The sequence below is a fragment of the Toxotes jaculatrix genome, chromosome 6 (genome assembly GCF_017976425.1).
Source record: "Toxotes jaculatrix isolate fToxJac2 chromosome 6, fToxJac2.pri, whole genome shotgun sequence".
Lineage (NCBI taxonomy): Eukaryota > Metazoa > Chordata > Actinopteri > Toxotidae > Toxotes > Toxotes jaculatrix.
Window position 1 is genome coordinate 10,329,729 of NC_054399.1, and position 26,599 is coordinate 10,356,327.

Here is a 26,599-nt window from a genome sequence, read left to right on the forward strand (position 1 = left end):
AGGGTTGAAGGGTCCTCTGTGTGATCCCACTGGAGACCTGAGTCAAGGACCAAAGGAGGCAACTCAGAATGGACTTGTTCATCTGACCAAAAAGGAGGGAAATAATGTCTTAAAATCTTATTTTATTAAAGAATCACTGTTGTTACTTTATAAAGAAATACAGTGCAAATGTGTAGTTAATTGTATCTGTGTAAAAAGCCAAGATAAGAATAGAATAACTTTTAGATTTGTCAGATTTGCATGTATATCTTTATGGCAGAGCTCAGTTGTTGATACTGGAGAATACTGAAGTCTTTCTGTGCTGTCACTCTGTTTAAGCTCTCATTTCCCATGATGTCCAAACTTTTGTCTACCTTTGAACCCCTTTGGTGAACGCTGCTGGACTCTAGGCAGCCATCTCTGTTATCATCTACCCAGACAAGTGATAATGAGAACCCATACTGTGTAGCTGAAAGAGAAGCTGTCAGATTTTCATGAACACTGGCACCGTAGATTAAATTAAAGATACAGTGCACGCCAAGATACTCGCAAGACTACAGAATTCTTTTTTCATAATTAGGTTTTATTGCATCTACGCTGTTGTTCATCCGCTCATTTTAGGAGGCAGATAAAGATTTGAGACAATATAATTATGAGATGCTAATGACGCTCATTTGTACTAATGCTGGATGATGGTAAAGTGTGTGGCTGAGGTTGAGGTGAGATAAATGACAGAATTGTTTCAGCAGCTGCAGAGATTTTAGCAAAGAGTCTGTTGGTGAAGCCTCATTGGTTCAAACATTGGCTCTGTCTTTGTTCTTACACATCACACGCCTCATGCACATAAATGTATGAACAAAAGCATATGTGTGCATTGACTCATATGTGGAAATGCACATACACACCTACTCAGTGGTGCACCAGGTCAGCAGCAAACAAAGAGGCGGGGGTGCAGGGCCATTTCATAACCCCTCTTCTACCTGCAGACTACCTTCACATCTACACTTTCATCCGTCACAACTCCACTCCCACCAACACACTCAGTCTGTCAGTCAGTGTCCAGGTGGAAGAAAAGAGCATTTCAAAAAATAAATCTAAAATACACTCGCAAAGGTAATTTACTGATTGACAGTCTGTAATGATTTTGGGAAAACCATTTGAAAACAGAAATGTAATCTGGCAAAGTCCAGGTAATGTTGTTGACATTTTCCTGTTTCTTGGGGTCAAATGCCACCTGGCATTTCCAAAAAAACAAGAGCTATAAATGTATTTTTTTAACCTGATTAACTGGCATCAGGTGGTTCAATTCAACAGTATGGCAGCAACTGACTGCTGATGATTATTATCAGTATCAGTTAATCTGCTGATTATTTTCTCAGTTGATCATTTCAATTGTTTGGTCAACAAAATTATGACAATTGTTTTTTATCAACAAATCAATTAATCAACTAATCACTGCAGCTCAAATGGCAATTCAGTGGTACAACATTGTTTCAGATGCTGCTCGTAGGAGGAAGCTCAGAAATCCTCAGCCGTCCGAGCAGTGGGTCATATCAGGCTGTTAAGATGAATCTTTTGAATTTTAAAATGACAATAAATTTGTGAACATGAAATCAGATTTAATGTTAAACCCAATGTTTGGTGTATAGGAAATGTCCCATAGATGTTAAATCAGCCACAGTTCACCAGCTGCTTCGTGTCTTTTCCCTCCTGCAACTGTGTCTCTATCCATTAGTGCTCTTTCATGCAAAGTGCCCATTAACAGTGTAACCTTTTACTTTGAATTACAATCCAGCTCAGTCTGCTATTTACCTGCGGGTCTGACTGAAGGAACGTATTGGACCATTAGTCATTCAGCCATGACACACTGACTTGCCAGGTGCTCAGTCATTCAGCTGGCTTGCTAGCCAGCCAATCGGTCAGCAGCTCAAGCATGCATCCCTCCATACAAACAGCCGTCCATCCATCTGAGCTCAGAGGTGCTGAGGTGGCTGAGCTCGGCATGGTTGTAACATAAAAATTTGTGACTGAAGCTGAACTGCAGTGAGGCAGATTAGAGACCATCTGCTTCATTTTCGGTTTTTCTGTTTTCTTTGTTTGTGTACATTTCACTTTTTTAGTTAGTAGGTGAATGTTTTCCTCCTCCCTCATTTCTTTTTTTTCTTCCTACTAAGTTGGGGTTTTTTCATCTCCCTCCTTGACTGCACGGTCTGACATGCAGATGACTTATTCAAACAGGTGCAGTAATTGGTCCACACAGGGCTAATCCCAACAGTTTTCTTTACATCTGTTTTTTTTCTTTATATGTAGTATTTATTTGACATTTTTACTCTGCTCTGAGTCTGTAGCGTAATCTGCTACTACTGCCACAGCTCTGTTTTCTTGTCCTGTCTCCCTCTCTCTCTCTCTTTCTCCTTTTTATCCCAGATAAATTCACTGTTGATCAGAAGTTAAAGTTTCTTCTTGTTTGCAAACTACATATTTATTCAAAAAGCAATGTTGGCTGTGTGCAATCCCAATTTTTCAGCTTTTGTCATCACTGTAATGAACTTGTTTGGGATGTTTAATGAGCACTACTTTGATACACTGAAAGAATTTCACTAACATCGAGTGAAGGGTATTTTGCAGCAGTTCTCTTACATCTGCTGTAGGAAATACAATCTATACGATATTTTCACCTGCAGAATGCTGTGTAATTAATTTGTAATTGATTACCTTAATAGATGCCGAGGCGCTTTTTCATTTATTTTCCTTGTAAAGCTGCTGGACTTTGTTGAACATCTTACACACCCCTGCTGCAAATGTAGGTTTGTGTGTATGTGTTTGTGTGGTTGTGTGTGAATAGAGATGTGATATTGACAGGCTGCTGCCTGGGGCATCTCTTTCTTATTACTGTGTTGAATAGAAAGTCTCTCCACCTACCAGTTTGCAGCCAGGGCTGACTTTATATAATAGCTAATGTTTGCGAATCGGTATCACCATTGGATCTGACTCTATATAACCACTATCCAGAAAAACACACATCTCTCTTGATGCTGCTTGGATTGAATCTTCACTGATATTTATTTACCGGTCTAAAGGTTGAGAATGTCAAATATTTATGGAAATAATGTGAATGGTTCTTGCTGTAGACAAATCATGGTATAATATTTGATGAATGTATCGGATCTTGCAGGGAACTTTTAGACCTGGTTGCCATTATTGTCACATTGTTTTGTTTTTTCTTTGGTATTTTGTTGCGTGATTTTAAGATGCATGCAGATGTGTGTGTGTGTACGCATATGAAGTATTTGGGTTTGACCAGTGGCCCCCATTGTAAGTTCTGTCAGGTGTCAGGTAGCCTGCTGTGAATGAGGTAGATGATTATTTGAGACAGAGCATCAATGCTGATTGAATTGGCTGTTCCTGAAAAAGACACGCAGGGTTTTGTCAGACAGAAGAGAGATGGGAGGAAGCCACTGATCTAATTGTAACTCTGAATGGATGCCTGTTTGCTGCGGTGCAGACCAACCCTACAAGAACACACCTATAGTGATAAGTTTTGAGAAGATTGGCAGAGTTGGTTTTGGGCACCTATAGAACATAGACACCAAAATAAGCAACCGTAAATCCCCCTTGTTTAACCAAGTTATTGCTTACACTGTGTTAAGTGGTAATAGGCAACATCATTTATAGTTATGATATGTGCTTGTAGTAAAATGTTATTAGCCTTTATGCTATGCTTATAGATTTCAGTACTTAAATAATATTATTTAAGTTATGAATGGGAATCACACAAAAGAGGAGCATAAAAAAAAAAATCTTTTAGTGCTTGGACCAAGAATATAAATGTTCAACAACGCTGGATATATTTACAGATATACTTGTTTCCTGGGGCAAACAGATAATCATGATTTCTGTTTCTCACTTTTTTTTTCTTGTCACTTTTTCAGTCACAGATGAAGACACGGTGAAGAGATACTACGCCAAGTTTGAGGAGAGGTTCTTCCAGATCTGTGAGAAGGAGCTCCTGAAAATCAACACATTCTATTCAGGTATTTATTCATCCCGGTTATACCTGAGGTAATGATTGATGCAGACTATATCATATCAAATCATAGTCAAATTCGAAAAGCGGTTTCAAATCAAATAACTGAAACAGCTACAGTGTAATTATTAGGAGTTGTGTATTGACTAAAACAAATCAATCCTTTGTAAAAAATATATATCAGCACAATTTAATTGCTGTTATGGAGTATAATTAATTCTGGTTCCCAGCAACACTTTCCAAGTTATCTCTGTGCCTTAACATACTTTAACTTAGTTTTGCCTTATAACAATTTTACATTAGTTGTATAATAACACTCTGTAGAGTGTTACAGAGTTTGTTTACTCTGTACTGAGTTTAAGAAAGATGTGTTGCGTATTTCAGTGCCAAATGACATTGCGTCTAATCTTGGTCATTTGAGTAGCCAGTGGTTAGTCATGTTTTGGCGAGCCGGCCTGCCTGTGTGTATTTCAGGGAGCGAGGGAGCATGTGTGACATGTAACATGAGATGGAAGCCATAATATATTCTGGTATTCTGCTACCAGGAGGTTGCCTTCTGGTCTTGAACTTCAGCTCTAGGGGGAGTTTGGGTATCTAAAGTCAGGCAGTGCTTCCTCTAGAGGCCGTTTGTGGGAACTGTAGGCTCTCTGGGTCAACAGAGGGCCAAGGCAACTGGCTGGCAAGATTGCTCGAGCTCATAATGATGGCATATTACTAGGAGATGGATGGCAAGAGCAACATGACAAACAGGGTATAAATAACTGCAGAGCTTGTTAACAGGAAGTTGATTTACTGAAGTACTGAGGAAACTTTGAAGCTCTGAAGGTTTTTTTTTTCCAACAGCCTTTTTTTTTGTGCAATTTTAAAATCTGAATGACCATAAAATTTTGGGGGCCTTGGATATTTGAATGCACTTGTATATGTTATTTTTGGTCTATAAAGAAATAAAGAATAAAGAAAAGAATAGAGGAGAACAGTAGAAAACAATCACTTGTCATTTCTGATATATTCAGTGCCATATGTGACATGCAATGTTGACAGCACAGTCACGTCACATCCCATCAGAGTGAGTCATTTTCTCCTCAGCAGACCGGAGGTGTGAGGTTGGTTAAATGTTGTGCATGAAAACATCAGTGTCTCATTCCTGCTCTCAGGCGTCTTGTTTATCCTCCACACACAGGAGGGTGAAGCAAGAAATTACAGGGCTGTGTCCGACAGGCAGCTTTATCTGATGCCAGTTACTCTGTGTGTGTGTGTGTGTGTTTGGCGGTTTGAAAAAGCCAGTTAGGTGGTGAGAGAGAGCAAGTGGGAGAGATGGAGATAAATCGTGTGCTGACTTTACATAAGACACTTGCCTCCAAATAGCTTTTTCCATCTCTCTCTCTCTGTGAAAGGGGTCCTTGACCTCTCAAAGCCGTTGTGCTGTGCCATGCTGAAATCCAGCCTGTTGGACAACACTTTCATCATCGTGGGTTAAACACACACACACACACCAGAGAAATTTTTTTGCAGACCGCTGGTTCAACAGAATATCCTTTCATCCTCTCCGTTTCTGAAAACTGAGGAAGAACAACAGGGCTCTTTAAAACTGCCCATTAAACCCACATCACTGAAAATCGAAACCACCAACACCTGTCTCTTTCAGGTTCATTAACCCCACACAGATGAACTGTCCAGCCATGTCCTCTGCTGTGCTGCTGTGTTGTACCACTGAGCTCCCAGATTCTCAAGATTTAATCTAAACCTACTTGTGACAGGCTGTCGGGGTCTTGACTTTCTCACGCCTCCTGCTGTTGTCATGTGTTCATCTAAGCATTATTGAGACGGATAGAAGGATTACAATGCATTTTAGATGTCAGAGATGAGCCGTGGCATTCCTGTGAGGCAGGTTAGTGTGATATCTTGATATCTGGAAATATCTGTGTGTGGGTGTGTGTTCAAGCAACAAAGCGTGAAAGTCACCAGTGAGCCAACCACATCACCACTGCTGGTTTTCTAAGTTTAGGACAAGAAGAAGAGCCACTGGAGCCTCAGTTCCCTAGACTGTCAGTCTGGCAGTCAGCTTGTTTGTTATCAGACTATCATTTCATAGCTCTGTTTAATGGTTTAATGGTTTAATGGTTTCTACTCCAGACTGGCACAACTTTCATGATCTGCAAATGTGGGCTTCATTGGTGAATGACTGAACCTGGAATGACTTCTGACTAGTTAAAAAAAAAAGAAGCGGGAGTGGGAGAATGAGGGCTAATGTCTGACAGAAAAGTAGGTATAAGTGCAAGAGAAGTCAATGAAATGCAAGTTACTGCCCAGGCCCCATGTGATTCCCTCCCCTTCTCTCTCTGTGGGTATATTAACCTATGTGTGACCCAGATAATGGTTCCTCACTGTGCAGCATTTACATGTCATCTCAGCCTAATAGTCTCCATGTTTCTGCTTCCTGGAACAGACATGTGGAAAGGAGAAAAGAGAGTATAATAAGGTTTTTTATTTATTTATTTATTTTTTACTTTTTAAGTCTCTGTAGCTCAACACAGAAACCTGTCCTCTACCAAGGTCATGAAAGTCAAACCAACGAGTTCACATCTCTTACCAGCAGCCTGTCAGACCAGAGGGACTATTAGGGAGGGGAGGGAGGAGTCCGCTTTCCTCCCTCATTAGATATAATTGTTAGACTGTCCAAACACAGATCTAATAGAATGAGGAACTGTTTGCAGCATTAGCTCTGCTTATTAATGCTGTTTATTTTAATCTGTTCCTCTTAATCACTGTTGTTTTTCATTCATATCTCATTTTTTGTATGTCTTTTGTTCTTTAGAATTTATGTACTGTAATATTTGCTCCCTGACTGAATTTAATTCAGTCATTACCAGCAATTCATGAAGTCACTGGGTCATACTACAAAGAATATAACTACTGAGTAAGAATGGTCGTTTAGATCTTCAGTGGTTAGAAGAAGAAGGCTTCAGTTGCAGATCTCCCAGGTGTGGATATCTCAACAACAAAGCATTCAAAAACCTATAACCTCCTTTTATTTATCTTCTCATCTTGCCCTCTGTAGAAAAGCTTGCTGAAGCCCAGAGACGTTTTGCCACGCTGCAGAATGAGCTGCAGTCTTCACTGGACGCTCAGCGTGAGAGCAACGCACCGCCGGGCCTGCGCAAACGCAAGACCATGTTCCACCTGTCGCAGGAGGAGCGCTGCAAACACCACAACATCAAGGATCTGAAGCTAGCCTTCAGCGAGTTCTACCTCAGCCTCATCCTTCTCCAGAACTACCAGGTCTCACCATACACACACACACACACACATATGCATGAATAAATGCATTACAGTTAGAAAGAAAAAACGTTTTTCAAATAAATACTAAGCACTTTATCAAACTAATGAAGGAATCAATCTTTAGTAATAATCACTGATATTCATTTAAATGTGCGTTGTGCTATGTTGCACCTAATTCTTTCTATAGCAGTTTGTTTGGAATAAATAACACTTCCAGTCTCTCTGTCTGATATTGAAATGTTATGGCTGTTTCCTCGTTGCCGTCCACAGAACCTGAACTTCACTGGTTTCCGTAAGATCCTGAAGAAACATGACAAAATCCTGGATACTTCTCGTGGGGCCGACTGGCGCGTGGCTCACGTGGAGGTGGCGCCTTTCTACACCTGCAAGAAGATCACACAGCTGATCACAGAGACAGAGGTGCATGCTCACATGTACACATACACACACACACACCGTGTAATACGATATTAGTGAATGAGTAAACACATACATAAAACCATACCATTTAAAGTAATTGTTTGCTGTCTGTGTGTCCAGACGCTCGTCACCACAGAGCTGGAGGGAGGAGATCGTCAGAAGGCCATGAAGAGGCTGAGAGTTCCTCCGTTGGGGGCAGCTCAGGTCAGACATGCTGATCACACTGGTTATCTCTAAGTGAAATCTCATGCTGAGTCTGATTTGTGCCTCCCAAGAGTAATGTCTACTTTCAGCTTGCCGTTACAGGCCTCAAAACTAAAATAAAATGAATAATAAATACACAATAAATGTATTTATCTATGTATTTTGTTTTCTACCACTACAATATTAAATTGCCTATGAATAAATTTGGTTTCTGTGCCTATCTCAAGAATAACCCAGCAAAGATGTTTGTGTTGATCTTCCTCTAATCATGTTTTTGTTGGTGGTGAACGCAGGTTAAAAACAAAATGTGAGAAGCACAGCATGAGAGACATAGAGACAGGAAGGAAGATGGGAAGAGACAAAGCGAGAGAAACCATGAGAGCCTTCAGTATTGATTTTATAAGTGCCTTTCCATTGTTGAACAGACAGGATATCTTTCAGAAATAATTCAAGCTAGTGGCACTTTACCCCCCCTATATGTTATATGTACTGTTATTACTGCATTAATTACTGTCATGTCTGACTCGAATTGTGCTGTGTGACTATTGATCTCTTCATTTCCCCAACAGACATGTGTATAATAAATATATTCAAGCAGATAAAAGGAGCCAAAGCGGCTTTTTATGGAGATACAGTCTATAGCTTGTAGTTACATGAAGTTCTGTTTTATTTGAAGTTTGAAAGTGACTGGATTCTATATGCATATACACTGTCTGTGAACTTGTTAATATATACAGTTTTCAGGTGTCTGTATTAATAATGATTTTCTGTATTCCTCTTTGTCTGCCTCAGCCTGCTTTAGCCTGGACAACCTTTCGTGTGGGTCTCTATTGCGGCTTCTTTATCATTCTTGCCGTCGCCTTTGTTCTCACCGGTAAGTTACATAAACATTTGAATTCATACATTTTTCATATCCTTGTGAGTCCTGCACAATTTGTAATGTGTCAGAGATAACTGGTAGTTTTGGTAGATTGTGTAAGATTAATAGGGAACCTGACAGGCAGGCTTTCGTTGTTGTTTTCCCTCAGATTTGTTATCAAGCAGACAGTCAAAGGTTTCCCGTTTTTTTTATTCAAAAAGAGAAAATCCACTGTGGCTCTTTCAGGTGCTGTGTTCATCCGCCACGAGAACGTGTGGCCTCTGGTTCGGATCTATCGGGGTGGTTTCCTGTTGATCCAGTTCCTCTTCCTGTTGGGTATTAACACTTACGGATGGAGACAGGCTGGAGTCAACCATGTTCTCATCTTCGAGATCAATCCCCGCAACAACCTCTCACACCAACACCTGTTTGAGGTCAGGATGAAGAAAGAAACAGAAACGGTTATTTCTGTTGCTGAATGAGAGTGCTCAGAAAAAATAACCTTTTTCTCTGTAATTAAGAAAAATAGCTTTGTTTTCAGATTGATAATCATATATTGTAAAGATATCCAATGACACTGTTTAGTCATTAGGGTAATCCAGATTCAAGAAATACATTTAATTCAGCAGAAACTACACATAACTTATGTCCATAGGATATTATTTATACTCTATAAATAACAAAACACAAAGTAATTTGCACTGCATTATTCCCATTGCTATCATAATCGTGATTATGTGTCAAAAGAGCTTTCTGGTAATGTCAGTCTGTTCTGTTTCCCCTCTCCGTGCTACAGATTGCTGGTTTCCTGGGTGTGTTGTGGTGTCTCAGCATCCTATCCTGTCTCTACTCAGAGTACACCTACCTCCCCATGCAGATCAACCCTCTCATCCTTTACGGCTTCATGGTGCTTTTCCTCATCAACCCCTTCAAGACCTGCTACTACAAATCACGTTTCTGGCTCCTCAAGCTGCTGGTCAGTCCGCTCATTTATTTAGTGGAATATTTCTTTCAGTGTTCTGCTGCTGCTGCTGCTGTGGTTTGCTTCGTTTGAAAGAATTACAGTTATACCATTTGAACCTTGGTGTCCATTAATCACACGCGCTTAGAGCATCCGAACACGTGCCCGACTGTGGTGGGTTTTGTTAGGAGTTAGACTGTAATTCAAACTAGATAAATGACCCCAACAGTCGAGGTTCATGCACACACACAGGCTAATGCCAACAACTGTGAGCCAGCAGTAAGTGATGCTTTAGATGGACTTTTTTTTTTAGAAAATATACCACATATAAATGTGACAGGAGACTGTGTGAGATACCTGCTCAGTATGTGGTCTGAGGATTCAATATGGTATTGGGACAAAAGTAACATTACTTGTGGCACAGAGTGCAGGAGAGGTTTAATGTGAAGTTTGTAGCTATGTTAAATGGATTGCACTTAATATAGAGCTTTTCTAGTCTTATCGACCACTGAAAGCACTTTACACTACAAGCCGCATCCACATTCATACAACACTTTTCTATCACACATTGTGGGCAATTGTGGGTTCAGTATCTTACCTAAGGACACTTTGACATGCGGACCTGAGGAGCCAGGGATCGAACCACCGCCCTTCTGATTAGTGGACAACTCGCTCTGCCTCTTAAGCTGCACCGCCCTCACCATTTTCTTTATTTGTATCAAAGAAAATTGTGGTTATTTGTATGCATATATACAAAACTATAAGTTTACCCTGTCTTTAACAAGACTCTAAACCTGACCAAAATCAAATTACTGAACTTTAAATGCCCCAAAAACTGAAAACAGAAAACAAACCACATAGAGAAATATATTTATTGATACAACATTCCAAAATATTTGGCCATCACCTTTTATATCATATGATAAGAAATTCCTTTTTGTGCCCAGAGATGTATCCTTTAATCTGCTTCATAAATATGCTAGATAGTCTAGACATGGCCACACTGCACTTTGCTTAAATTTAAGGGATGGAGAGTTGATAGAGATAGTAAGATTTGAATTGACCTTCCTGCCCCTTATCTGTGGAATAAGGTGCCTTGTGAGGTCTTTTTCCTACAGCTGGTTCCTAGGTTCACTTTTATTTTGGCGTAAAGATCCTATACCAACACAAATCACTGCAGAAAGAAAACAATTAAATATGAATATGAGTTTGTGTGAGCAATTAGCCTTTTTATAGCAGTGAATTTTGCTGCTGCATTATACTCCTAGCACAATTTAGATATTCATTGCGTGTGTGTGTCTGTGTGTGTAAATGAGTGCATGTACGATTCAGATATCTATCTCAAGTCTCATGTTTACAAAACCCTTCTGTGTTACTCTGTTCTTTGTCTAAGCTGTGCTACTGGCTTGCGGGAGAGAGGGTGGGGTGTGTGTGTGTGTGTGTGTGTGTGTGTGTGTGTGTGTGTGTGTGTGTGTGTGTGTGTATGTGTGTGTGTGTGTGTGTGTGTGTGTGTGTGTGTGTGTGTGTGTGTGTGTGTGTGTGTGTGTGTGTGTGTGTGTGTGAGTGTGTGAGTGTGTGTGAGTGAGGGCAGGGGGGTTGAAGAATAATAGAATGCAGCCTCGTCTCAGGGGAGGTGGAGGCTGTGACTGTGCAATCATTACAGGCATAGATCTATCAGTATGCTGATTCCCTGAGCTCCTCTGTCCCTCCTCCTCTTCCTCCTCCTCCTCTTCCTGCTCTTCTCCTCACACCTCCTCCTCACACCTCCTCCCTCCCTCCTTCCCTGCCTCTCCCCCGGCAGCACCAGACCCCCCCGCCCTCATATTCTTGTCCTTTCCTTCAGAGCTCCCCACAGGCTTCATCAACACTCCCTCAACCCTCCTCCACTTGGTCATAACAACCTATACAAAATTAGAGTCGATATGAGCTGGCTTTCTTGATTTTCATGCACATAGTCTCATGGAATAAGCAATAAGTAATTAACAATATTTCCGGAGAAATTGCAGTTTTATTTGTGCAAACAATCTTGTTTTCTTTCAAGCAGTGCTATAACATGTATCCATGTCAGGTGTGCTAATTTCCTCTGACAATAAACACCAGACAGAGGACAAAAATTTCATTATAGGACAAACTGCAGAGCTTGCACCTGGATTACTAGTGTTTGCTCAAGAAATGAAAACCTAACCACACGACTGCAGCAGGCTTAGCCTTGAGTCATCCACGCAGAGCGGATATGGGTGAGATGGCCGCCCGATCAATACTGACTTTGATTGACAGGTTAAGAGAAATATGTAATGAGCTGATGTGTGTTAAAAAAAATTAAAGAAAAAAAAGGAAGATCAATATTCTTTGACATTTGCAGTGGAGGGAGAGAGTGTGTGGGTTCTGCGTCTGAGAGTGTACACGGAGAGAGGCGTACAGTCCTCGGTCCTGAATGTCACATGTGGCCTGGGGGGTAAATGGAAAGAGTTGAGCGGGGTTGTATCATTTTACAAAGCGTGGTCAATAACTGAGCTCCAGCCAAACTTCATATCCCAAATAACATGCCCATAGAAGCCAATGCACGCCACAAATCACTGCCAGGTCATTTCATGTGCTTGTGTTGTACACCAGTGAGTAGTTACACACAGATAAACAAATACATGCACACAGGCACAAAGAGTGGCTCATTAGGGTGTCCTGTGGTGTGCTGATAAGGTAGTCTGGAGGCTTTATCCCTTTGTGTGTCACAGATCATTAATAGAGGTTGTTCCCTGCTTTGCACTTCTCCGCTGAAGTGCTGCGACAATTGCACACTAATTAATTGTTGACTAATTTGGCCCCAGTGTTGAAAGCACATACACCAGATCCAAATTTACTGTAACATCCGAGGTAAATTATGCAGCAGAGCAGTCGGCCAAGGTTTTCTCTGAAATGTACCAAACATTTTTCAGATGTTTTTTTTTTTTTTAAATAGTTTGTATAGTTGAGTTTTAAAATTATTGTTGAACACAATGAAATTAGAATCATCACTATATTTACAAAGTTAAAGCATAGGTCTAGCCAGTCCATGGTCTTACATTCCCTTTTTTCACCTTTCTTCTTTCCACTCTGCGTCTGTTTCCAGTTCCGTGTGTTCACAGCGCCATTTCACCGTGTGGAGTTTGCAGACTTCTGGCTGGCTGACCAGCTCAACTCTCTGGTGTTTGTTCTGATGGACCTGGAGTATCTCATCTGCTTCTACATCTTCGAGCTGCAGTGGAGCAACAGCATGGGCCTGCTGCCCAAGGTTCAAAGTGAGACATTAAATCCATGACTTTAAATTTGATATCTTCTGCACTTCTGCCTGTTGTTTCCCTCTGTCACTGTCACAAAAAAATTACTGAAAATATTTGAACACTGTTGTTTAACATCTATAAGTGACGTACCATTGATTTCTGGACCCACCTTATGTGGTTATAAAGTTTCTAATTTTCTTTATTAATATAAGGTCTTGTCTTGCATTAACAATTGGGATGCACCGATCCACACCGATTTTTTTCACTTCCGATCCAATCCCGTTACCTGAATTTGGATATCTGCCCATACCGATACTATTCCGATACCAGAGCTCTGTTTTATTATTATTATTATTATTATTATTATTACTATTGTTGTTGATTTTATATGATGCTGTAATAAATCTTCTCTACAGGCAAGTATGATACGTACAAATGTATGCGATGCTGGATCGGATTGGCCCCATCCCTAATTAACAATATCATGTAACCTTGACAATGCTTACATTCTAACACAAAAACACGAGGTGTTGGTGTCAGGGCCTTACAATCAAAAAGAAGGGCTGAATTCTTTCTAGACTTTTTCCCCAAATCCCTCAAGAATAGGCCGAACTTTCTCTGTATTAAGTGGCCTCATTTGATAATAATGCAGCTCAACTGCAACATTTGCTGCCTTGAGTAAATGTTGTGCTTGATTTTTTTTTTCTTTTCTTTAAAACAACCGCTGTATTCAGACATCACATGTGTTCTCATGGGGTGGTTGATGAAATTTAAAATGGAAAAAATGGAATTGTACTGAAGTAGATTCACACAAACTTTATAAATTAAACATTATATATAGATGCCATAGACAATAGATTATTTATTTTAATCTCTGATGTGAATCATAGAGTTTATTTCTTTATTCTTCACCAGCTGCAAGATAAAAGACATATACGACTGAGATAAAGACACAAGTCTTTTGGCTGTAAATGTGACAGACTAAGTTGACAGCGTGCCAGACAGTTTCCAGTCAGGAAATGTGACGTGAAAAAGGTTTTAATTGCTGTCCATCGACTCCACCACCAGTGACACCTCAGCCTCCACGCGAACAATTAACATGGAGCTAATGGAACGGAAATGTTTGGCCGCACAGAGGTCGCCATGTGACTCTCATAATGATGAGCCTTTCTGCGGGGAGGAGGGCATTACGGTGGATAAGGGAACAGAAAGAGAACGAGAGCATGAGATTATAACATCATCTTGTACTATTCTTTTCTACTCTAGAGCCTGATGACTACGTGTGCCACAGCTACTCCTACGGTCTGCGTGCCATCATCCAGTGCCTGCCCGCCTGGCTCCGCTTCATCCAATGCCTGAGGCGTTACCGTGACACCAAGAGGGCCTTCCCTCACCTGGTGAATGCTGGGAAATATTCTACCACTTTCTTTGTCGTCACCTTCGCCGCGCTTTACGCCACACACAGAGGTAGGACACGCAAACGTCTCTACACTCAGATATCTATTTTATGTGTCGTGTACCCCAGGAATATAAGTTTGATGTGAGCTGAGTAGACATGGGTACATGTTTTCTGTCAGTTTCAGTGCTGTAATATCACAGCTTTGAATCACAGAGGAACCAGGAAGAGACAGAAATAAGCAAGTCTGAAGCTGAAAATCTACAAACTAAAGCAACAGTATCTGTGAGCTGGCTGTGTTACAGGAGCATGTCAGCAGCGCACAGGCTTTTGAGCTGTTGTATTAAGTCATGTGTGCGCTTGGAAAGCAGAGGTGACCTTGAGTGCAAATGCAAGAACCTGGCCTTGGTTTTCTTGCTAGTGCCTAGAGCTTTATATAATGGAAATAGGAAGGGTTTGTCAAACACAGGCATGGATAAACAAGATTCTGCTCTCACAATATGGCATTCAGTCTGAGGGCAGAAAGACAGGAGAAACAGCAAAATAGGAAAATAGAAAAAGAATGCTCCCATTTGAGATCTATCAGAAACAAGGTTGGTAGGAGAAGGAAAAGAGAGAGCGGTTACCATTAAAAGTCAAGTCACTCTCCCTCTGACAGCTTCACAATTAGCCTGCAATTATTCTGATTCAGAAGCTGTATCACAAAGGAGTTCATGTTCAAAGACACAGCACCCAGGCAATAAAAACATCCCCTCAGCATTCAGCCTTTGTGTTTCAGTTCTCCATCTCAGATAACTGTGCACACACCTCATTTCAAAGGAGTTTCTTTTTGCTACTCATATATTTAAACTCTTGTCAGATGCCAGTTTATATATTTATTTGCCAGCAAAATGCCAGCTCTGAAACTTCATCTTCAACCTCTTAAACCGCTAAATGTTATTTTCCAGCTTGACTTTATTCTTTTCCGATATAAATTCAAATCAATACGCTTGCTTGCAAAGCTGACCACCAGTGATCTGATATTGAATGAACCAGGAAGAGAGACAGACAGCCACACAGGCGGACAGATCTGTCTTTTTCTTCAACAGGGAGGGAGGAAAAGCGTCCATTAAACCATATCCTCCTTCATCCTCTGGTCTGAAGCCCGTAGACCCGTAGACTAATGGCCTCCCTTCATGTGTTATTCTGTATGAAGCTGTCTTTCATCCTGCATGATAATGGAGGCCGAGACGGATCACTGGTTAAGTGAAGGATGAGGGTGGGAGGACAGACACTTGCACACACGGACGGTTGAGGAAATTGCCTGTTGTGAAGATATTTGAAGTATCTCCTGCAGAAATTATTGTTCCAGTAAATTTTAAAGCCTTTGATGAATGAATAACAAGCACTGATGTCAGAATATCCTGCGTCCAAATATGGAAATGATGCATATTCAGCTTTGAAGCAATAAAAGTATAAATTGCAGGTATAAAAAAAAAGCCTTTACCCCTGATACTCGCACACAGGATAGATGATGCCCAGTCTGCTCACATTTCCCAGCAGAGAAGACAGCTGGGTGGTGTCGTGTTCAAACCGCTGGGTCCAGCTGTTAAAGGTGGCTGGGGTGTCAGTCAGCATCTGGCAGAGCTCCCAGTGTCTGTGTGTGGATGTGTCACCTTCATTACTAACCCAGTCACACCCTGATTGGCTACTGTGTGACCTCACCACTTCTCCACCTCACTCATTCCTGGAACTGCCCATATTTCTCCAGGACTTAAACCATTAATGCAACAAATGAATCATGGGCTTACCTATAAGGGACTGAGTGGTATTCGGTGTCCAGCACCTCCACTTGCAGATCTAAATCTGTTTCATTATGAGCCACACTCTCTTCTCTAGTATATATGGGTCAAACTGTGAAGCAGTTTTGGAAAAGAAACTCTCAAACTTTTTTTTTTTTTTTTTGGCAGCGTTGTGTCAATGTGGGATTTGAGGTTGAATCATACTTGATTTGGCGCAACAAATGGAGCAGATTTCTCCCCTCAGAGAAACGTTCAGTTCAGTGCTGTGAATAACTGATTGGACACTGTCATGAAACTGTTATATCAGCAGATGCCCAGAGGCCTGTAGCCAGAGAGATTGAAGGTGGATTTCCTGGTTTAGGAAGAGTTCCCAAACCCTGTGAGATACAGTGTGAGGCCTTACTACAATAAAAGCAGATGCTTTACTCAGGATCAATACAGGCTCTGCTTTATGTACAGTGGCTCGAGACTTATTGCTGTTTTAGATGCAGGGGAGTTAGAAGTCTAATGCTGATTTAAGCCCCTGGGATTTTTTTCATGGACAGGCAAAGGCAGGAGAACAGGATGCTGCACGGTAGGCAAGAATAGCACAAGCCTCTGATAGATGGGGGAACTAAAAAGAGTACACAGTAAATTACAAAATGAGAGATAAATGAGAAAAATGCAGAGGTGTGTGTCAAGACATCCCTCCATCTGTGACGTCAACAACCCCAGCTACAATAACCCCAAACAAAGAGAAACATTAGTCCTGCTGGTCTCTGTGAGAGGTTGACTGTGGCGGTGAGGGGAGGAAATGAATGGAGTCAAGCTGCAGTGAGGGATCAGTACATTTAGAACTGATAGAGCACAGAGTGGAAGGTAAAAATGAAAGGTTAGATGGAGAGAGAGAGTAACAGAGAAAAACAAAAGAGCACCGGAAGGAGGTGAGCAGGATCGACATGAAAGGGTTGGTGATTCTCAGATTTAATAAATATCAAAATACGAGTAATGGTGGAAAGAGTGAAGCAAGAGAGGAAAAGAGAGGAGAGGGAGAAATGTGTAATTACAAGCCCGAGGCTGAACACATGTCTGCTGGACTCTGCTGGAATAGAGATGAGCCTAGAGCTGACAGCTTTTATAACTTCATTTCATGTACTGACCCCTCGTTCATTATCAGGAGAGGAATTGCAACACACACATCGACACACACCGTCAGTCAAACACACACATTTACCAATGAAGATCTCTCTCTCTGCCTGCTTGAACTCTAATTCACCCCTGCTAAGGCCAAACAGACTCCTGCTACAGCACATATATTCTCATCAGGAGCCAGGCATGGGCTGAGTTAACCATCTGATGAAGGTGTGTCCCCTGTTCTTGTGAACAATATCTCAGCACGTGTCGAAGATGGAGCTGATGGTGTTGCAACATATTTGGTTGGATGAGGTCTGTGACAAGCGGACAAGCGGATCGGTGCAGCTTCCGCTGTAATGCGCTCCATGTACCGGTCCGTCGTGGTGAAGAAGGAGCTGAGCCGAAAGCCGAAGCTCTCGATTTACCGGTCGATCTACGTTCCTGCTCTCACCTATGGACATGAGCTTTGGGTCATGACCGAAAGGACAAGATCTCGGATACAAGCTGCCGAAATGAGTTTTCTCCGCAGGGTGGCTGGGCGCTCCCTTAGAGATAGGTATGAGGAGCTCAGTCATCCGGGAGGAGCTTGGAGTACAGCCGATGTGGAGGAGCATCGGCTGTTCCGGGCATGTCCCACCGGGAGGAGGCCCCGGGGAAGACCTAGGACACGCTGGAGGGACTATGTCTCTCGGCTCGCCTCGGGGTTCCCCCGGAAGAGCTAGAAGAAGTGTCCAAGGAGAGGGCAGCCTGACGTCCCTCCTTAGACTGCTGCCCCCGCGACCCGGCCCCGGATAAGCGGATGAAGACCTGTGAGCAGTGGTGGAAGAAGGACTATTAGCAAAATGTACTCAAAGTGTCAAAAATATAGTACTAATTTTTAAAAATCAGTCTCTGTGACTGATATTATCATATAATACACATTAGTATTTTACTGTTGCAGGTGGTTGCAGTTTAAGGTGAAAAGTAACTAGTAATTAAAGTTAGTAATTAAAGTAAAAAATAAATGATTTACCTCAAAGCTGTACTTAAGTACAGTGCCTAACTAAATGTATTTAGTTACTTTCCACCACTGTCTGCGGCTGAATGGTCTCCAAGTGCGGGATTATCAATTACCGCCTTGATGGATTTGGTTGCCGCAGCAATAGATGAGAAATAACTCTAGAAATGACTCTTGTAAAGTTGTTTCCATCAGTGGGAAGTGGGCCTGTTGCATAAAACGAGCCTGCCTGAAGTGGTCTAGCTTTAATAGTGTTAAACCTCCTGGGTTGCTGTGGACAACAATAGCAACCGTGCGTGAGTGTGTTTATGTGTGTGCGTGTTTCAGACACACTACTAACAATTGAGTGTGTGCGACAGGAGCCAGTGACCAGCGTTAGCCCCTACTGAACATCCAATCAATGTCCATCCCACCATGCTTAACCTCTTAATGGCCCAGTGGTTAACCAGCCAGGCGGGAACAAACATCAGCCTTCACATAAACTGAAGGGTTAAATACTTCAACACTTTACACACACTGAGGAAATCACATCAGTGGATATTCTCCAGTGAAAAGAGTCTATTGTCCAGGACTAAGTTTAATCTACGGCTGGGAAATCTCAGTGTGTCCGTAGGGACTACTTCCATCCCATTGCTCAGCTGCAGAAGCAAACTGCACAATGGATGCAACCGTGAACAGAGCAGCAGAAGTAATTCTCTGTCAGATATGTCCCCTCACTCTGCTCCCCGGCGTCTCGTTGGCTGGTAGCAGGAAGAAGCGGTGACTATGACAAATGAAAACCAGGCCGGTCTCTGTCTGGTAGCTGCTGTCTGTGTCTGTCTGAGTCACTGTGTTAAGCCACTCGGTGCTGATTTATATTGCTTGAGAAACAAGGATAGCAAGTCCACAGTGATCCTGAATAGACACACAGGCGCTGCTGGGCATGGCTGATTACACACACTGACATATGCAGTACATCAAACAAATATAAACTAACTTAAAGCTTGTTAAATACTCATCGGCTGAATGAAGGTCCACAAATAATAATTATCATTATCATTACAGCTGTAATGTTATGACAGCAAATGACTGAGTCTGTTTACAATGAGGTGTAGCAAACAGGATGTTGTACTGAATGCTCTAATGATGTGAAAAGAGGAAGTCACCTTGTCTGGAAACCAGAGAACCTGGAATTAATCTTCCTGTTAGATACTAATCAAAGAAACTGGAAGTATCCTTGGGAAAAAGAAATGGAAAAAGTAATGTTCCCACGGCGCTTCAGTTAAAAAGGTTTACAACATCAGTATATATACATTCATCACTCGCTCTTTTGTGAAACAAACATTTACAGAGCCAACAACATGCAGAGTCTTTGTATGTTAAAAGACTCTGACGTTTATTCCTCTCTACATGCTTTCACAGCACTGGGACACTGAGAGTTGTCGTTTTGTATTTGATGGAAAATAAACTCTTAATGTAATAGCTGCCCACAGGACATTAAACAAGTCATTGCTAGTGTATTCTTGACAGGAGGTCTCCCTCTAGTGGCCAGTGTGTTACAGGAGTTTGTTCTGCAAATAATTCTATAAGGCTTCATTTTAAAAATTCACATTTTTCCTTTTTTGTCAGCTCTGAGCACACCATGAAAATATGTTTGGAACTGTCTCGAATAAAATAACTGAATGCAGGAATGTCGTCTGATGTGATTTGTCTTTGTGTGTTTGTTTTAGAACAAGGACATACAGACGCCGACATGTTCTTCTACCTGCTGATCGTGTTCTCCACCATCAGCTCTCTTTACACTCTGATCTGGGACCTGCGCATGGACTGGGGGCTGTTTGACCGCGGAGCCGGAGAAAACACCTTCCTCAGAGAAGAAATAGTTTACCCCCACAAGGTAGAGTCCCATGCATGTCTCAACACACACACACACACACATGTACACACACAATTATCTAATTCCATGTCATCCTTCAGGCCTACTACTACTGTGCCATCATAGAAGATGTGATCCTGCGTTTTGCCTGGACGATCCAGATCTCTCTGACCACAATGACCAAGATCCACTCTGTGGGCGACATCATAGCCACCGTGCTGGCTCCTCTCGAGGTTTTCAGGTGGGTCTCATGCTTACTCTGTGTCCCACACATACTGACACTCACATGTAGTGCTCTGCTGGGTGAGGAATTTGTACGACCCCGTCATTTACATCCTTTCAAAAAGTCAAAAAGCTGTTTGAAAAACTCAAAAAATACCTGACTATCAAGATATTAACACACAAATTCTGAGACATTACACTTCTCCAGCTGCAAGCCAGACAATCCCATAAGCACCAACAGTGACTTCTAATACCCCCCCCCCCCCCCCTCACCTCACCTTCCTTTCTGCAGGCGTTTTGTGTGGAACTTCTTCCGTCTTGAGAACGAGCACCTGAATAACTGTGGCGAGTTTCGTGCGGTGAGGGATATCTCCGTGGCCCCGCTCAACGCTGACGACCAGACGCTGCTGGAGCAGATGATGGACCAGGAGGACGGTGTCCGGAACCGCTCGGGCAAAAAGACCTGGAAGAGGTCCTACAGCCTGTCGCTCCGACGCCCCCTGCTGTCCTCCTCACAGTAAGGAAAAACGCAGACACTGACTTCAGGCTCTCACACATACATTTCTGTTTTAGTTTGATTTAAAAAATGTTGCTAGGTAATTATATCATTTTTTAAATCCTTTTTTCTAGATCGAAAAAGGACACAAAGGTGCTAATTGAAGACACGGATGATGAGGCCTTCAGCTGAGTACACAACATCAGCACAGACACACACACACAGACACACACACACAGACACAGACATACTATACTTATATGGACCTCATTCACTAACACCCAACCTCAAACCTTCTCCCTTATAGTTCTTTCTGTGTGTAGAAACCTAAACCCTCAGTCTAAACTTTTAAATCAGCGAGGACTCTCAGTCTGCCCTCACTTTGGAGAATTTACCTCATCTTTACTTCCTTGTGAGTATATCTGGTCTTTATAAGTATAGACATACACACACATACTGTAATGTAGAAACACACATACAGATAAACCTGCTGAAGCACAAACATAGTGTAATGTTGCTACAGTTGAAGAGAGAGCTAATGCCACAGAGACAGACAGATGGACAGACGTCATGGGAAACATTCTGCACACAACTTGTCACACTGACCACACTGCCCTGGGATTATCCTCTTCTTTTATAAACAGACTTTTTTAGTATGTGTCGCTTACTTTGAAATCGTTCTGTTTCTGTAGATTTTCCTTTTTTTTTTTTTTCCTGGATTTATTTAGGAGAAGCTGCATAGATACAGGCTACAGACGACTGTTTACACGCCTTTTTAATTACACTAGGATCAACAGGGAGACAAAGCCAATCAAAAGACTAAATATTAATCAACAGAAACCTGAGAAAGGACTCTACACATGTCACAGCATATCAAAACAAATCAACTGGTTTCAACTTGTTGATTCTTTTTATACTCCATCTTTTTTTTCCTTCTTTGTTTTTTTTTTTTTGAGTTGTAATAACGTCAGTGTACAACCACAGCCCCGGAGGCACTTGCAGGAAAAGTGCATTTAATACACAAAACATGGAAAAAAAACCCCCCAAAAAACAAAACCCTCCTTGTACACGAAAAGGGATGTTTTGATTCAAACATTTCTAGTCGGTGATGTTGCTTTGTAATATATTTAATATATTTTGATGTGCATTATTACTCTACTGTAGCTGTTCAGTACTTCTACATGTGTTGTTTATACCAGTGAGACTAGTTTGAGCATCCGCACGATGATTGTTAACGTATTTTATAATGTTTGTGCCACGTTTTTAATAAGCTCATTCTTAGGACTCGATCTATTCCCAACCTCAAATTAGTGCAAAAATGACCTGTGAATTATCACAATTGTTGTGTCCTGTCATCTTAAAGTGGCCTGTTAGCTACAGTCTGTTGTATGTGCATTGCTATTCTTTGCATTAACTACCAAAGCTTTGTTTTTATGAATGTGTCTGTGGCTAGAGTAGCTTTGTCCATTCAACCTGCCTGAGAGAGTCAAAGGTAACAGAGCCAAAAGCATATTTAAACACTGGAGTGTTTTTCTTTTATTTTAGAAAAGTATGCATTTTATTGGGCAGTTTTAGCAGGTAGGTTCTGCCCTGTTGGAAATCCCAGTAATATGAGTAGAATTACTAGTATTACTGTCAGTGTTTGTGTATAATAGAATGATAAAGAGTCAAAGCCCTGAGTGTAGATGCCAGTGGTTCTCAAATCTGGAGCTGTAACACAGAGTAAAATGTTGATTGCTTTTGAGATTGAATTCCGAAGACAGAATAACCAAACCAGAGCTCTGACGCTGAAAGAATCGAGATTCAGGTCAGAAAAAAATTTATTCAGACAGAAAATGTTTGAGAACCACTGTTGCTGTACAGGTGCATTATGACACACTTCACATGATCAGCAGATGGGGACACTGCTAGATGTTCTGGGCCCTCTGACAAAAGCTCAGTGTTGCCAGATTAGACGGTTTACCACCCAGCTGGTCTACGTTTTAAGTAACTGTGCAGGTAATTGTTTTGAGCAGTTTGTGGTTTCTCTGCCTTCAGCATCACTGTCACCAGACACGTTTGCTTGACTCTAATGTTCATCGTTGCCTTGTTAATTTTAGCACTTTTTTTTTTAAAACAGTTTCAAGTGTGAATTAGTTAGATCTAATGTAATGTGCTCATTTTAGATAAGGAAATGTTTAGTAACAACCAGGGAAATGTGCTGTACATCTGACGTCCACTCTTTGCTCCCTCGTCTTATTCTCAAACCAGCAGCTCACACTTGAAGAGCCGTTGGTTATAATTTTGAAGTGTGTTGCCGCTGCTGTTAAATGGCGGTCCCCGGCTTTACAAATGCTGGTGTGTGTGTGTTTCACTTTCTCTTGTCGCTCTGCTCTGCTGTTCCTCCCTGTGGCTACACTGAGTCACCACCAGCCAGTCCTAAGACAAAGCCCAGGCGAGAGCTGCAAGACAAATGTGTTACGCAAAAGTCCTGTTTCTCCTACTTCTGTTTTTTTTTCCCCTTATAGCGGCTAAAAGACTGCAAAGTTTCTGTGAGTAATGAGCTAATCAGCTAAATGTGAACTGGAAATCTAGACGGTAAAAGGCTGTATCTGTTGAAGTTTTGAAGATGGGTAGCTTCCCTGTCTATTTAAATACACTGGACACATGCCATGACTGTATACAGACTTAAAACATGACGCACGCACAGCCCACACCGTCCCTCTCTCTCTCTCTCTCTCTAGTGTCGGAGAGCACAACACTACAGCAGATAGTTTTGTAAAAAGGCTGTGTTGTCTTGCCTGCATGCTGCTTTTGTTTGACATTGTACATAGTTCTTAATTTATTTGACATGATGTGTATATTAGCAATCATTGCAGCCACTGTGACAATGATTGATTTCATATGTTGCCATTTTTGCTCCAAGACAAGCAGTATTTTCTAGGTGATGAGCAGCGTTCCGTGGATGATTCACAACCCTGCACTGTTTTTCATGTGTAAATCTGTTGAAAATGTGTTTTTATAAAAAAAAAGAGAGAGAAAAAAAAAATCCATAGAGATGGAGAATGTGATTGGTCGTATCTTGTTGGTGATTCCTTCTTATTTCAAGGCTCTGTCATCTCCAAGGTGGGGTGGGGGTTACATCCAGGGCTTCATGGGGGAGTTGGGGACGAGGGGACAGATTTCCTGTGTCCTGACGCTGTAAACCTGTTTGTACATTTGTGAATGTGCATGAAAATATTGTGGACTTTACATCTATTGTTGTAAACCGCCCTGCAGACAGAAGCACTTTTGACATACTGTAATAGGAGGGTGCAGGAACAGACCCCAGTCCAGAGAGGACCCACACCACAACAAGATGCTGTTAAACTGATCCCAGATCTGTCTGAGCTTTTCTTGAACACACAGATCTAAGATCTTTATCTGCTTGCCAGAAGCATTTTGAGCAAAAACACGTTTTAATGACCAGAGTCTGTTCACAGATGTTCGGTATGTGGAACCCGCAGAGAAAAACAAAAACAGGGTTATTTTGTACAGTTTATCTTCAGTGGGATGATGATGATGATGATGCTGGTAAGCCCTGACATCCCATTTTCCTCATGGGTGAAAACCACAGCTGATTAGTGTTTCCACTGCTTGCTTAAACCCCCCCATGATGTTAATGTGCTTGATATGTGTGCATCCTCCCCCTCTCTCCCCCCTCTCTCGATGTTGTTCGTACCCTCTCTCTAATCTAGCTGAACGTGATAGTACCCGTACTGTGGTAGATGGATGTTCCACTTTAATAAGATTAAAAAAAAAAAAAGATAATAGAAGAAATACATTGTGGCTAAATGTGATTTTAAGAGACATAAAGAAAGAAAAATGTCTTACTTACAGTCTGAACCATCCTCCCCGAGTCCCTTTTACAGAGTAGTTTGTACATGTCAAGTGTATAACACTGTTCTATGATGGTTTTCCTGATGGTATTTGTATTTCTGTATACACTTTGGTGATCCTGTCATATCTGGGTTTTATAAACCACGATTATTTTTAAAACTCGCTCTGCCTCTTGACTCTTCTCTTTCATTTGTATAAATTTTAAAAACTTTTTAAACTGATGCAAACTACACTGACCTGTCGCTTTTTTACAGTCTCCAAGAGGCCTGGTTATAGCAGACGTTTTCTGTCCTCCTCGGTGCATGAGACACTTTGCTGAATGAGTACCTTCCCCTTTAAAATGGCTTTGATTCACTCCTGTGAATACAGACCCACACAGATTAACACAAATACCTGAGCACGAAACTCGTACGAGGCCCTATTGGTATTGGAATGATTCTTCTTCCTCTTATTATTATTCTTTTGCCACTTTGAGGTCAATTTTGACCCCTCAACCAAATTTTGCTCAAAATTGTCCCCTGACGAAAATTTTCGTTTCGATCAAACTTCACAGTCAGGATGACCTTCAGACTCTCAACTGAATTATATGCTAATATGATGATACACTCATAGCGCCCCCTGCTGGAAGGGGGCAATGTCTTTTCTGTTGCTTTATGCTGCTGTGCTTCTCTGGGGAGAAGAGCAGGAGAGAAGGGAGAGGACAAAGGAGGGCTCTTCTGCTTAGCCTTGGCAGCTGCGGCTCCCGCGGGTCGCAAGGGGTGCGAGGGCCCGCTCATCGCTGCTTGCAGCTTTAATCTTCCTGCTGTATCTAGAAGGGACATAGGTCTGTGAGTAATATATTGTTGGTGTGTGAATTACCTGTATCTGTCATGGTGTCCCGCTTTGGTTTATCATTTGTGTGTAAAAGTTAATAGCGCGACCGACGCTAATGCGCTAGCCTGTCAATGGGATTCTCCATATTATGTTGGCCGCAATCAAGATTATTTACCACCCTTGTCCATGCATCAGGTGTTTGATCTGGTGCATTTTCATTTCAAGTCGGTAAAAACCCAAAACGAATGCACTGATGACAATGATACAGAGAATATTTTTTAAGAAGCAAGATACATCTTTAATTCATTGCTGAGTTGCCCATGCCTTCACAAACATGAAAATCAGTCTGCTTAAAATGCTGACGACAGACCCAGGTGTTATTGGTCAGATTTAAGTAATCCCTCCAGATCTTCTGCATCCACTCTGCCCGTACCGCAGCGTTAATGGTAGTGATGGGAATTCTGGCTCTTTTTAGATAACCCGCTCTTTTGGCTCGGCTCGCTAAAAAGAGTCGGCTCTTTCAGCTCCCAAGCGGCTCTTCAGATTGTTTTGTTGATTAAATGACATTTTGAGGCCATACTAAATTATGAATATTTTTGCCTTACTATACTATGACCATTTTTATGACAAAAAAGTCCAAAGTCCAAAAAAAAAATTTGACTTTTTTTGGCCGATTTTGACGCCTTACTATACTATGACGTTTTTGATGACATTTTGAGGTAAAAAAAAATTTAGACTTTTTTTGGCCGATTTTGACGCCTTACTATACTAAGACGTTTTTTATGACAAAAACGTCCAAAAATAATTTTTGACTTTTTTTGGCCGATTTTGACGCCTTACTACACTAAGACGTTTTTTATGACATTTTGAGGTCAAAAAAGTTTTTGACTTTTTTTGTCCGATTTTTACGCCTTACTACACTAAGACGTTTTTTATGACATTTTGAGGTCAAAAAAAATTTTGACTTTTTTTGCCTGAAAAAAACACCATACTATACTATGACGTTTTTTATGACATTTTGAGGTCAAAAAATTTTTTGACTTTTTTTGTCCGATTTTGACGCCTTACTATACTATGACGTT

General features: G+C 41.4%; 1 protein-coding gene across 1 annotated transcript in view; it reads left to right on the forward strand.

The window, feature by feature from the left end:
- xpr1a (xenotropic and polytropic retrovirus receptor 1a) overlaps nt 1-24,637 on the forward strand; it is a 66,017-nt gene extending 41,380 nt beyond the window's left edge. Inside the window, exons 4-16 of the mRNA XM_041039918.1 lie at nt 3,912-4,013; nt 7,065-7,285; nt 7,556-7,705; nt 7,826-7,909; nt 8,702-8,783; nt 9,015-9,202; nt 9,565-9,744; nt 12,836-13,004; nt 14,253-14,453; nt 19,983-20,149; nt 20,230-20,369; nt 20,643-20,867; nt 20,981-24,637. Coding sequence (XP_040895852.1) covers nt 3,912-4,013; nt 7,065-7,285; nt 7,556-7,705; nt 7,826-7,909; nt 8,702-8,783; nt 9,015-9,202; nt 9,565-9,744; nt 12,836-13,004; nt 14,253-14,453; nt 19,983-20,149; nt 20,230-20,369; nt 20,643-20,867; nt 20,981-21,038 — 1,967 coding nt within the window. The 3' untranslated portion in view covers nt 21,039-24,637. The remainder of the gene's footprint in view (nt 1-3,911; nt 4,014-7,064; nt 7,286-7,555; nt 7,706-7,825; nt 7,910-8,701; nt 8,784-9,014; nt 9,203-9,564; nt 9,745-12,835; nt 13,005-14,252; nt 14,454-19,982; nt 20,150-20,229; nt 20,370-20,642; nt 20,868-20,980) is intronic.
- Nucleotides 24,638-26,599: the final 1,962 nt, after the last annotated feature.